Raw genomic sequence first — 12,323 nt, 5'->3', positions numbered from 1 at the left:
ATGCCATGCTTCCAGTCTTTTTGTTAGTTGACTGAAGGCGTTTCAAGGACTTTTCTGCTCAGGCTGGCTTTGAAACAGAGATCCTCAGGTCTCAGACTCCCGAGGTGCTAGTATTATCGAGATGAGCTACTGGCAGCTCAGATTTCTTGCTTTATATAAAAAATAATTTCAGGGCCCAGAGTTTGGCCTCGTGGTAGAGTGCTTGCCTAGCATGTACGAAAGCCCTGGTTTCCACATTATATAGAAAAAGCTGGAAGTGGTGCTGTGGCTCAAGTGGTAGAGCTCTAGCCTTGAGAAAGCTCAAGGACAGTGCTCAGGCCCTGAGTTCAAGCCAGGACTGGCAAAAAATATAATAGTAATTTCTATGTTATGTTTGAAGTCATACTTTACAACTGAGCAAAGTTAAATAAAATAGAAAATATTTTAAACATACAAAACTTTATAAAGTTATAAAAACTTGGTTTTGTTGAGAAGGTATATTAAGAGCAGACCAGAAATTATTAATTTTTTGAGACAATCTTATGTGTAGCCAGAATAGGGATGGAACTTCCTATGTAGCCCAAATTGGCCTTGAACTCTCAAACATCCTATTTCTATCTACCAAGTGCTGGTATTACAGGCACAGACACCTCATTTGGCTAACTGGTTCTTTAATGAATTCACAATAGTTCCCTTTAGCTAGGAAGTTCCCTTTGATATTCTAGTAGCAATATAATTCCATTCATTAAAATATGATTATATAATTTTTAGAAGACACAATATGTAAAGCAAAATACATATAAAATGCAAGTTGTAGTATCTTTCTCTGACCTTCACTCTGGCTTTTTAGTAAATATGATTGAATTCTACATTTATTTGCTAAAAGTCTTACAACTAGTTTTCGTTTATTATCTTCTAGTGGTATACTGTCTTTTACTGTAGTGCTATAAAAGTCTGTTTTCTCGTACCATGCTATGTTTGAACTCTATCCAAGATGGCATTAAATTGTGGTTTTTGACAGCTAGTATATTGTGCTTTCCAAGAGCTAAATACAAAATCCAGACTAATAATCTGAACAAGTCTTGATACTAAGGCTATTTAAACTTTAGATCTGACCCAATAAACGCTCATTTCATTAACAGGCATACTTCTGGGTACTCTTATCCCTTAAAACACACCATTCCTTCACTTGTTATTGTCAAGCAAACTCTAGGAGACAAACTAATCGATCCAGGTGTGTTTCTGAATCTAAATTGCAATTGCCGTGACTAATAACAGCTCTTAGCAAAGAGATCTTAAGCAGCAGCATCAAAATCTCCCCCAAAACTAGAAACCAGGCTAGAAAGCCAACTTTCTAGTTGTGCTTGGCCCCAAGCAGTCAGTCACCTTAATGGCCAGGCCTGCGGGCGTCAGCTTGTCCACATTACGCTCACTGAGGCAGTCTTCTCCCATCAGAGAGGTGAGGTGCTGCAGACACTCGGCGTGTCCCTGCCACGCGGCGATGTGGAGCAGATTGTTGCCATTTTCATCGTGAATTTTGTCTAGATTGTCTGCAGCTAGGTGTGGCTGTAACCAACAGAAAGATTAGGAAACTTAAATCAAGAAAAGGAAAATTAGACACAGGAGAGATTTTGTTCTTGGATCTGCACAGAAGAAATGGGTTTACAGATGGTGGCAATATGAAGATGCAGAAAATTAGTGTCCTTGGCTATAATTCTCTGTTATGACAGACTTCAGAACAGGCGTTCTCAAAAGACAGAGCTTCCTTTTAAGATAGAGCAACGGGGCTAAGGCTGATGTGGGAGCTTCAAATGGACTTTCTAAACAACTGCAGTGACCTGGCAGCTTCTTTGTCTGTGGCCCCCACTGACTGTCAAGCCCATGAGAGATGGAGCTGTTTTATTCCCTGCTGCAGATCTGTAATGAGCAACTTGTTTGCACTGAATGGTGGACAACTGGCTTTGACCTTAAACTTGATGGTGATGCCTGCTGTCAGTGCACGCAGAGCAGCTACTGAGATAACTGAGGGGCACCAGGAGGCCGCTTGGCCTTTGGTTTTCTCACAAATGGAGCCCCTTGTGTCTAAAGTGGTTGACTCGGACAGCTAGGGGAATTGAGTGAAGTTAGCATTGGGGAAATATGAAAAAATGGGCCAAATTAAGAGGAAGGAAAAATCTGAGCAGTGGTAGCTCATTCTATAATCCTGGCTACTTGAGAGGCTGGGATCTGAAGGACTGATGGGAAGGGAAAAGCCTGGGGGAAGGGGCAGGGTTTTTGACACTTCATCCAACAGAAAAAAAAAACAACTAAAACCATTGTTCCAGCTACAGGTGGTCCAGGTTATTCTCAGCACAAAATGTGACCCTATCTTAAAAAATAGCCTTAACAGAAAAAGCTGGAGGCTTAAGTAGAAGAGTACTTGACTAGCATTCCTGAATTCAACCAAGAAGGAAAAAAAGAACAGAATAAATCAAAGTGAATTAGAGGAAAGTGCCAGGAAAAATGGAAAAGATACTTTCGGGGGGGGGGAAGAAAAACCAAATTCAATCATATTGTCCTATTAAATAATATTTGTGGTCATAGACCAAGCACATTGTACTTCATACATGGCTTTTCACTAAGTAGAATCACATTACCAAGATGCAGTGATTTTCTTGAATGAGATTTAATTAGCATCGTCGTTTGAGCCCGGGCTGGCTACTGTTTGATCCACGGCTGGAAGCCAGAAAAGAACAATGCAGGCAGATGGAGTGCTATTTCAGTTGAGTTCTCTCTGAGCCTAAGCAGAACACACTTTCCTTACATCATGTTACTCCGTGTCTGGAGTCTTTGGAAATACTCCATGCTCCCTAGACATGCAGAGCTGGAACTAAGTAAAAACTTCATGGGGTCAGAGGCCAAGCAAGCTCCAGGGTAAGCTTCTATCTGTAAATGTTTTTCAAACAGCCTGCTCTAACTCTTCTGCATAATGATCAGGACAAAACAGAGACTCTCTGTTCACATAGCTGGCAGGGCTACCATCAGCAGTGAACTCAAGTGACTGAGCAAGGGCACCGGGAACCATTTGCAGAGAGAGGACAAAAACGATATTAAAATTCAAGTTTAAAATAATTGTTGGGCTCTATTAGTTCTTTTTTAGATTAAATGTCTTTATTCTAGCTGAATGCACACGGAGTTAAAATGAAAGAACACGGCTTCATTTGTTTTCCCTGGCTTCTGAAATTTTTATTTTAGAATTCAAATGTAAGCCTAGTACCCGTGGCTCATACCTGTAATGTTAGCTACTCAGGAAGCTGAGATCTGAGAATTGTAGTTTGAAGCCAGTCCAGGGAGGAAAGTCTGTGAGACTCTTATCTCCATCTAATCCCCCCAAAAGCTGGAACTGGAGCTCTGACTTAAGTAGTAGAGTGCTAACCTTGATACAAAGAAGGGGGACAAGGGAAGGCTCAGAGACAGTACCTAGACCTTGAGTTCAAATCCCAGGACGGGCACAAAAAGAAATCAAACACAACCAAAACCTCAAAAGCTAAACGTGATTTGAGGTTTAAGATTCAAACCTAACCTGGGCACAAAAGTCTGTGAGACATTTCTCTGGTTAACCAGCAAAAAGCCACACGTATAGGAATGGCTCAAGTGACAGAATGCAAGCCTTGAGAGAAAAAGTCAAGGCAGGGCTCAAGACTCATGACACAAACAACAACAACACCACCAACACCATCAGAAGTTCCCAATTAAAATCATGAGTTTAACAAAAAATTGCTATGCTGTTATAAAGGTAGATCCCAGACTAGACTCTGTGTGCGTGTGTGTGTGTGTGTGTGTGTGTGTGTGTGTGTGTGTGTGTGTATGATTACATTATACTCACCAGGAGCGATATCTGTCCTTCTTTAACAATGTTCAGGATGCTTTTGGCTTTTTTTAAATACTCCATCTTCTCATCAGAGCCTTGGGAGCTGGGCCAGGCCATACCATTGACTTGATCTTCTAGTTTGGGTTCTGTTGTTGAGGACGACAAGTGAAAAGACCTGAGGTGGCAGTCTGGCATTGTCTTTTCCATTTTTCGCCCCTGTGGGTCACTGAAGGACTTGTTTAAGAAGTCTTGGCTCTGGCTTTCTGGCTCATATGCAGAGCCACATTTAAGCAGAGGAGGTGAGCTGTCAGATTCTTCAGTGGAAGCCTTATGTTTCTCTAAGAGCACAGCAGATGCTTTTCTCAAGTGAGGGCTTTTCACAGGAGAAAGGACACAGAATGGTGTCATGTTGGCTGGTGAGTTCTCACTGTTTCCTGTAGAGCAGGCTTTGCCAGAAAGACCATTGATGGTTGTACATAAGCCCAGGATTCTTTTATCTGAAGTCACCTTGGTAAACGGGGCCAGCTGCTGAGTAGATTTAATGTAAGGCACATCCAGAATCTCGTCCATGTCCAGGTCATAATGCTCAAGCTCGCCCAGGGCACTGCTGGGCTCAGTACTTTTGCCTGGCAAACCTCTGCCTCCATCCTCAAGGCTGAGCTGGTTGGGCTGGTCAACTTCACCCCCTTTCTGGTAGTCTACTTTGGGATTCTTTTGGTCATCATTTTCATTGTTCTCCAGGGTCTCCGGTTGATGTTTGAGTGGGGAAACCCGCTTCACAGGGCGGAATTTACTGTAGACATCAGCGATGCCCGTGGGTTTTTGTGTATTTGTAATGAGAGTCGAGACACCACAATTCCAACCAGAGCTAGACACTGTTTAAAAACAAAGAATGTTAAAGGAGATTATTACACCTGTTTGACTGTCCACGCAGGTGTGGTGCATTCAAATTACACTCAGATTAAGAGGACAATAAGAAGAGAACACATGTCCATAGAACAAATGATTTGTACTTACCATTGGAAACAGTGGATAATAAAAGTAGAATGATGGTAAGAACAGAAAGCTAAAGAAAAGAAACTCAAGCCAGGTGCTGAAGGCTCAGACCTGTAACCCAGCTTCTCTGGAGGAAACTGACATCTGGAGAATCATGGTTCAAAGCAGGAAAGTCTGCAAAACTCCATCTCTAAAATAATCACCATAAAACCAGGCTGGAAGCATGGTTCAAATGGAAGAGCATCAGCCAATGAGATAAGGACTTGAATTCAAACCCTCATACCAGTAAAACAAACAACAACCAAAAAACCCCAATACAGACAGTTAATTAAGTTTTTTCACTGTAGTCCTGGAAATATTTAAACATTTGCCATTACCCTGAAAAACAGGATTAGATTGTGTTAAGTAAGCTTCCAAAGGAAGTTAGGAATATGCATACCCACAGCTCTTAGGTTTAAGAGGTCTCATATAAAGAAAGACTAAGTAATCCAATCTTGCATAAACTCAAACTGTACACCATGAGTGACTCACTAGTTTTCCTTTAGGTGGTTAAGGAAAAACAGAAAGGAATGAGGTGGTCAGAAACTGGTTGAACCATGGAGATGAGGCATGGTTAAGTTAACCCATCCAGGATTAAACACTACTCAAACTTCGGGCTGGGGCATCTTAAGGTATTCCTGACACAGGACACAGCAGATTCTCATGTACAATTCCCATTCTTTGTGTCCTTCATTCAATTATACCTCCCCCCCATCAAAGAGGTGAGGTTTCAGGGCATTCCCTCCACCTAGGGACCAACCATCTGCCTCTCTAGAACATAAGCAGGCAGGAAGGCTATAGAAGCATCCACGTGTGGTCTTTGCTATCAGGACCACCTAGAAGAGCAAACACCAGGGACAAGAGTGCATACTCAGATATGGAAATTTTACCATGGTCCCTAGCTAGGGCACCTGCAAGCTTCCTTATTAAAGTTCCTTAAATTGAGGTGTTAATTCTTCTTGTCCTTGGGATCTGTCCTTAGGACTGCTCAACTCTAGAACCAAGAGAAAGGGGTGAGAGTAAGTGTCCTGGGCCTGAATGTGACCTAATTGTGATTTTATCTTCTAAATGGACAAGAAGCTGGCATTCATTTTCAGGAGGGCCTTCTGGGAGGGAGGGCTGCTTCCTCTCCAGTAAGACCTGCCCAGAAGAAGCCAGGAAGAGGATGGCCCTTTCTAGATGGCTTTAGGCTGCTGCACTACTCTTATTGGCTGGTATATGTAGTGGTACGCAAGGCATGGTTCCCAGCAGACAATTTATATATCCAGTGACAAACTTGAATCTCAGTTTGCACAACTCATTAAAACTTTTAAAATGCCTAAAGTGAATCTCTCTGAGGGATTTACAGCTTAATCTGACTGGGGACAAAAGTCTGGCTAATAAATTTAGAGGAGTGATAATCACCAGAGAAGATCAGAGTTAGTTATGTATGAAATGTAATTATACAGGGCAAAGACTAATTCCAGTTGGTCCCTTATAAATTTATGTGTTCTATCTTTCATATGTTCTTTTCTCTCTAAAATGGAAAGCAATGAAAAATTAATGTCTGCCAGAAATTTCTGCAAAGATATTCTCTTTTCCTTAGGAACAGATGATTAGCCAGGGAATCTGGCTCATGCTTGTAATCCTACCTACTCAGGAGGCTGAGATCTGAGGATCGAGGTTTGAAGCCAGCCCAAGCAGGAAAGTCTCTAAGAACCACTAGAAAGCTGAAAGTAGAGTTCCTGTTCAACAGGCAGAGTGCCAGCCATGTGCAAAAATATGAGTCCAAGACCCAGTACCAGAAAAAAATAAACAACCCCCAAACCAAAAAAAAATCCTAGATGTTTACTTACATATAACAGCAGAGAGAGGGAGTGGACATAGAGTTTAGAAGATGTATATATGACCAATTTTTTTCATTCACTTTTGGAGCATCTTTAATGGTGTCAGAAAAATACATAGTCACAGATATTTCTGATACATATTTACTGTAAATACAGTTTGCTAATATTTGACCAATTACGCTGATTTTTTTTAGCAAGTCTAAAAAATGTGCATCTCTGAATTAATTTAAAATATTCAAGCCACATGACTTAGTGGGTCATTACAAGGAGTGCATTGTACTGATATATTTATGTATTGTATAAGGTCATGGGTTCAAAGGGCTACTCTTTTATGTTGGCTTTATTTACATGTGAAATTTTTTCCAAGTGATACAGGGAAATGGATACCATATGTCGCCCAGCTGTTTTGTTCTGACAGGAGCCATTAAGAACGCTCTATGGAAATAGATTCTGAGTCTTACAAAAACACTTCGTTCTACAGAAGGATCTTGAAACTGAAGAAGGAGCGTCAACATTTTAGGCTGTTATCCTTCCACTTACTCAAATCTGATTCTTTTTCAGGCTGAGAGTGATTCTAGCCTCAGTCTAACTAAGTGCCCCCAAAATGCTGCTAATGGGAAAAATGAATTACTTAATTAGTTTTAGTGAGAATGATCCAATTATTTGCTAACATTATACATTTGGATAAGAAAAAACTTTAAGCTATGGTCAAAAGAAAAATTCAATTTTAAAAAATTTCCTCTAAACTAGACCACATATGATAAAAGTAATTGCTTAATGGCTAGAATTTTGTTTCTAATCCTTCCTTCCTTCCTTCCTTCCTTCCTTCCTTCCTTCCTTCCTTCCTTCCTTCCTTCCACTTTTCTTTGGTGCAGGTACTGCGACTGGAACTAAGGATCTTGTTCTCACATTTGTATTTCTGGTTGTTTTTCTTTTTCACTCAAGGCTAGTACTTTACCACTCCAGTCACACTTCTACTTTCTGGTTAATTGGAATAAAAGTATCTCCCGGATTGTTTTCCCAGACTGACTTTGAACCTAGATCCTCAGATCTCAGCCTCCTATTAGGGTTACAAGAGTGAGCCACCAGTGCCTGGCTTCATTTCCAATTCTTTATGTCTATTAAAAACCTCACTTATACTGTTCTGTTTCGATGCTGGATACTACTTTGGAAATGAACTTTACAACTTGGGGGGGGTGAAGTAGAGGGGGAAGGGAAAGTGGGAGAAAAACATCAGGGGGTGGTAACAATGTTCAATAAGAAATGTACTCACTACCTTACAGATATAATTGTAACCCCTCTGTAACCCTGATAATAAAATTAAATTAAAAGACGTTAACTACTGTCTATAGAATTCAGCAGTTTCAGAATAATTATGCTTCGAGGAAGTTTTTTTTGAGGCTAGATCTGCTTTTTTGAAATTACAGGAAATCTTTTATTTTTTCCATTCCTGGCTTGAACTCAGAGCCTGTGCACTGTCCTTGGGCTTTCTCAAGTCTAGGGCTCTACCCCTTGAGCCATAGTACTACTTCTGACTTTTTCTATATATGTGGTACCAAGGGATCAAACCTGGCTTTTTATGCATGCTAGGCAAGCACTCTACCACCAGGTCCAAATCCTGGCCCAAGAAAATTCCTTTTTTTGTTTTTGTTGTTGTCAGTCATGAGGCTTGAACTCTGGGCCTGAGTGCTGTAACACTCTGCCATTTAAGCCACAGTGCCACGTTCCATTTTCTGGTGGTTAATTGGAGATAAGTGTATCACCAGTCTTTCATGCCCGGGTTGGCTTTGAACCATGATCCTCAGATCTCAGCCTCCTAAGTAGTTAGGATTACAAGCATGAGCCACTGGCGCCCAGCTGAGAAAACTCTTTATTCACTACAGAAGTTAAATCCTTCACAATTCTGCCTGTCTTATATCTAGGCAACGTAAGAACAGGACACCTGTCTAAATTTCTCTCTGTCCATTAAAGCATCAAAAAGACTGTTTTCCTTAATTCAGTTTTTTATGACTCTTGGGTTTGAATGGCCTCATTTTTTTTTTTTTTTTTTTTTTGCCAGTCCTAGGCTTGAGCTCAGGGCTTGAGCACTGTCCTTGGACTTTCTCGAGGTTAGAGCTCTACCACTTGAGCCTCAGCACCACTTCCGGCTTTTTTTTTTTTCTCTGAATGTGGTACTGAGAAATCAAACCCGGGTCTTCCTGCATGCTGGGCAAGCACTCTACCACTAGGCCAAATTCCCAGCCCCGAATGGCCTCATTTTTTTTTAACAACTTATGAACATAAACATGACTAATATGTTGAATCTATTCATCTATTCCATTTTTCTAAAGTGGTCAGTAAAATAAGTGGACACATTTGATGCTGCTTTATAGGCCACATTATCTTTTGATCTAGCTGACATTCAGAATGCTCCTAAATGTTAGTAAGCGTCTGAATCCGGCCATGTACCTACAAGCATGATGAGGAGCTGGGATGTTCTAAGCTCTGTGGTGGGTTGTATGTTCCAATCCAGGAGTCTAGCTCTATTCACCACATCTGCTTCTTGTCCTTCCTTTCTTCTTCAATGCATACACAATCTCTCCCAAACAGCTTCCTCTCAATCCTGGCTCAGACAACCACAAGACCATTTCCACAGTCCCCCCAACCATTCCTCTCCAAGGCACTGTCGATCCTTGTTTCTTTGGCCCCTACCCCACATTTCTCAGGCTCCTTCCCGCGAATTTATTCTAAATCACTGTGGAATACAGAGCACTTTCTGCATCTTCAGTACACCAAGTGTTGGGACCTTCCTTGCTTGTACAGATTCCCTGTCCAGTCTCGACTTATCCCTCTCCAGGTAGCTGACTTCATTATTGAACATCAGCTCAGAACGCTCAGGCAGCCTTGTGTTTTAAAATAATATTTTCCCATATGTGGAGTGTATATCCCTGCTGTGGCTGCCGTGACACATGGAATAAATGTAGAATACCCCTGTTTCATGGGAATAGAGAGGAAAGGAAATAGTCTTCCAGATCAAAGATGCGAAATACCACAAACAAATAAGAGTGTTATCACAATGCGTCAGTTTTGCTTTACTGCTGACTAATTCAAAGATAGCACTGTAAGCTATTGAAAATGCTCAGGCATTTCAAATATGAAACTGTGAAATCCTTTCATCTATTTCCTACAAGAATAAGGCTCAGTTTCCTCATCTGCAAAACACAGGTTAAAGTAGATAAGTACTGAGAGTTGATTCAACTTTTAGATTTCTATGACTATATGGAAAGTCTATAAATAACAGGGCTTTTTAAAAAAAATTCTGCATGATTCACTATGAAACACTATAATTTTTCTGGACCCATGTATTTAACCAGATCTTCACAAATTTATCATTATGAGGCTAAGCTGATTGCTGACACACAACAACTCTTTGGCTCTTGGGCCTGATAAATTAGTATTTTCTTAAGAAGATAATGGACAGTTTGCTGGTATAATGGTGGACCCAACTTTTAAGACTAAACATCAGCTCCTGCTGAATTTACTTCTAAATATAGAATTATGTGTCCATGTTAGAATTTTTGCTTGGGACATCAGAAAGAGAAAGAGGTTATACAAAGCTAAATGAATTCTATTTTCCATGAGAAACTATCTTTGGATATAACTGCTTTACAGCTGCACACTGCACCTCTAGGACACAACTTCTTTGTTCTTCAACATTTGACTTCCTTTCATTTCTATACCAGGCAGGGTGAAAGATTAGGTGTGTCAGCACTACTGTTCTGAGTTTCCTTTATTCTATAGCTAAAGTGAAATCTGCAGTGGACTTACTTATTGTAAACACCTCAGGCTCATTGGAAAGTGATGACAGCTGGCTTCCACCACTGCATGCTGACAGCAAGAGGACACAGGTCTGAGTGAGGGCCACTTCCGCATCGCTCCCTGTCCTCTCCTAAGAGATCGGACTGAAATCTCATCCAAGAGAAGGGTCAGTGAACTCTGGATTTGCAGGATTTTGTCAGGGCATTATGTCGGGCAAGCGTGAGTATGTGTAAGAAGTCAATATTTCTGGAATGCTCCCATGGGATCACTTGTCTGTTCATCTTATTGATGACCCAGAGTCTTTTTATTGAGGGTATGGAGTCTAGGGGGAAGTAAAAGGATTCCTATTTTTCAAGAATATCAGCCATTGATCTATCCACATTCAGATCTTCAAATGCTTATGAAAAAAAGATCCACTGATTTGGGCTCTGAACATCCTATCGCTGAGTGGCTGTGGGTATCGAGTATCTATTGTCAAACGTGTCATATTTGTGCTTTATTATCGCCAGCTCTGTTCTGAATGGTGGAGATCTGCCCAGGTAATTTTGCTGTCTGCCTATGTTTGTTCTTTTATCCTGTAATAATCCCCCTTGTGAAATACTTAAGCCCTGCAACTCCGGACAGAAAAGGTATTTTTAATAGAGAAGCATACTCAATCATGAAGTCAGACTCAATATTTTGACAACTTTAAGCCTTTAGGTTTCAAAAGTACAGCCTTCATAGAATGGCACCTGTTGGGTCTGATGCAAGTATAAGCTTTCAGAGTTTTCTGTCAGCTAAAAAGCATGCTCACCTTCATTTTGACATTAACAACACTTCAGCACATGACTAAGTTCTGAGCCATTTTAGGCCATTCATTAGCCTGACTGCCTTCTTTCTTTCCTTCCTTCCTTCCTTCCTTCCTTCCTTCCTTCCTTCCTTCCTTCCTTCCTTCCTTCCTTCCTTCCTTCCTTCCTCCTGTCCTCCCTCACTCCTGTCCTCCCTCCCTCACTCCTGTCCTCCCTCCCTTCTTCCTTCCCTCGTCTTTTCCTCTTAGTGTGGAACTGTAGGAGATGCAGACATCGCACTGAAAAGATTCATCAAGCAGAGCCACACACAGCTCACAAGCAGGTAGTGTGCTTTCTGGCTGCACAGACTCCACTTCCCATTGCAAACTGAAGGTGGCAATGTTCTTCACTGCTAATCCACCAGCAAGGACAGAGCACTGAGCACCAAGTAAGTGGAGCTCCTAACACAGTGTAAGCAGTAGCCCAGCCAAGATGGATGCTGGGAAATCCCTACTTTCTATGAGCCAGCTCATCCTGATGGTTTCCAATTCTACTTTACTTCACTCATCAGTATGGAGTATGTGACCACATTTTAAGCCAAACAAACAAACAACAACAATAACAAATAACAGAAAAAGAGCTTTAGACATCAAGAAGATAGAAAACAGATTATGTCTTTAGGAGGTCAGAGTTTTATCTACCTTTTCCCCCATTCATAAGAAACAAAGTGATGAGTTGGTGAAGCTTAGTCTTACTTGGAAAGAGAGTGCACTTTGAGGTCCAGAGAAAGGAAGAAAGAAGACCGGAGTGCTTACCTGTGGCCTCCCCTCCTCTTGGAGGTCCTGATTTCTGCTCTTCTCTTTGGAGGACCAAATTCTGTTCCTCCTCTTGGAGGCCCTGGTCTCTTCCTACACTAGCTCCTGTCTCAGTGACAGGGCTGGGGGAGAGAGGAGGTAGGTGTAGCCCCACAAGGCAATGTGGAGAGGAGCAGACAGAAATGTTCCTGGACAAATGAATGGCAGACCTACTATGCCATGCCCATAAATTCAGCTCAGTATAGGCATTGGT

General features: G+C 41.3%; 1 protein-coding gene across 6 annotated transcripts in view; it reads right to left on the bottom strand.

Annotated features, from left to right (window-relative positions):
• Positions 1-12,323, bottom strand: part of Sncaip (synuclein alpha interacting protein) — a 152,294-nt gene that overhangs the window by 38,562 nt on the left and 101,409 nt on the right. For all 6 annotated transcript variants that reach the window (XM_090340070.1, XM_090340068.1, XM_090340069.1 and 3 more), the window contains 2 exons: positions 3,845-4,704; positions 1,366-1,545 (listed from right to left, as the gene is read on the bottom strand). In XM_090340070.1, the coding sequence (XP_090196196.1) occupies positions 1,366-1,545; positions 3,845-4,704 (1,040 nt within the window). The remainder of the gene's footprint in view (positions 1-1,365; positions 1,546-3,844; positions 4,705-12,323) is intronic.

This window comes from Megascapheus bottae, chromosome 10, assembly GCF_031878675.1.
Source record: "Megascapheus bottae isolate mThoBot1 chromosome 10, mThoBot2.hap1, whole genome shotgun sequence".
Lineage (NCBI taxonomy): Eukaryota > Metazoa > Chordata > Mammalia > Rodentia > Geomyidae > Megascapheus > Megascapheus bottae.
The sequence above is the reverse complement of the archived record's forward strand: the minus strand, read 5'-3'. Positions and strand labels throughout refer to the sequence as shown.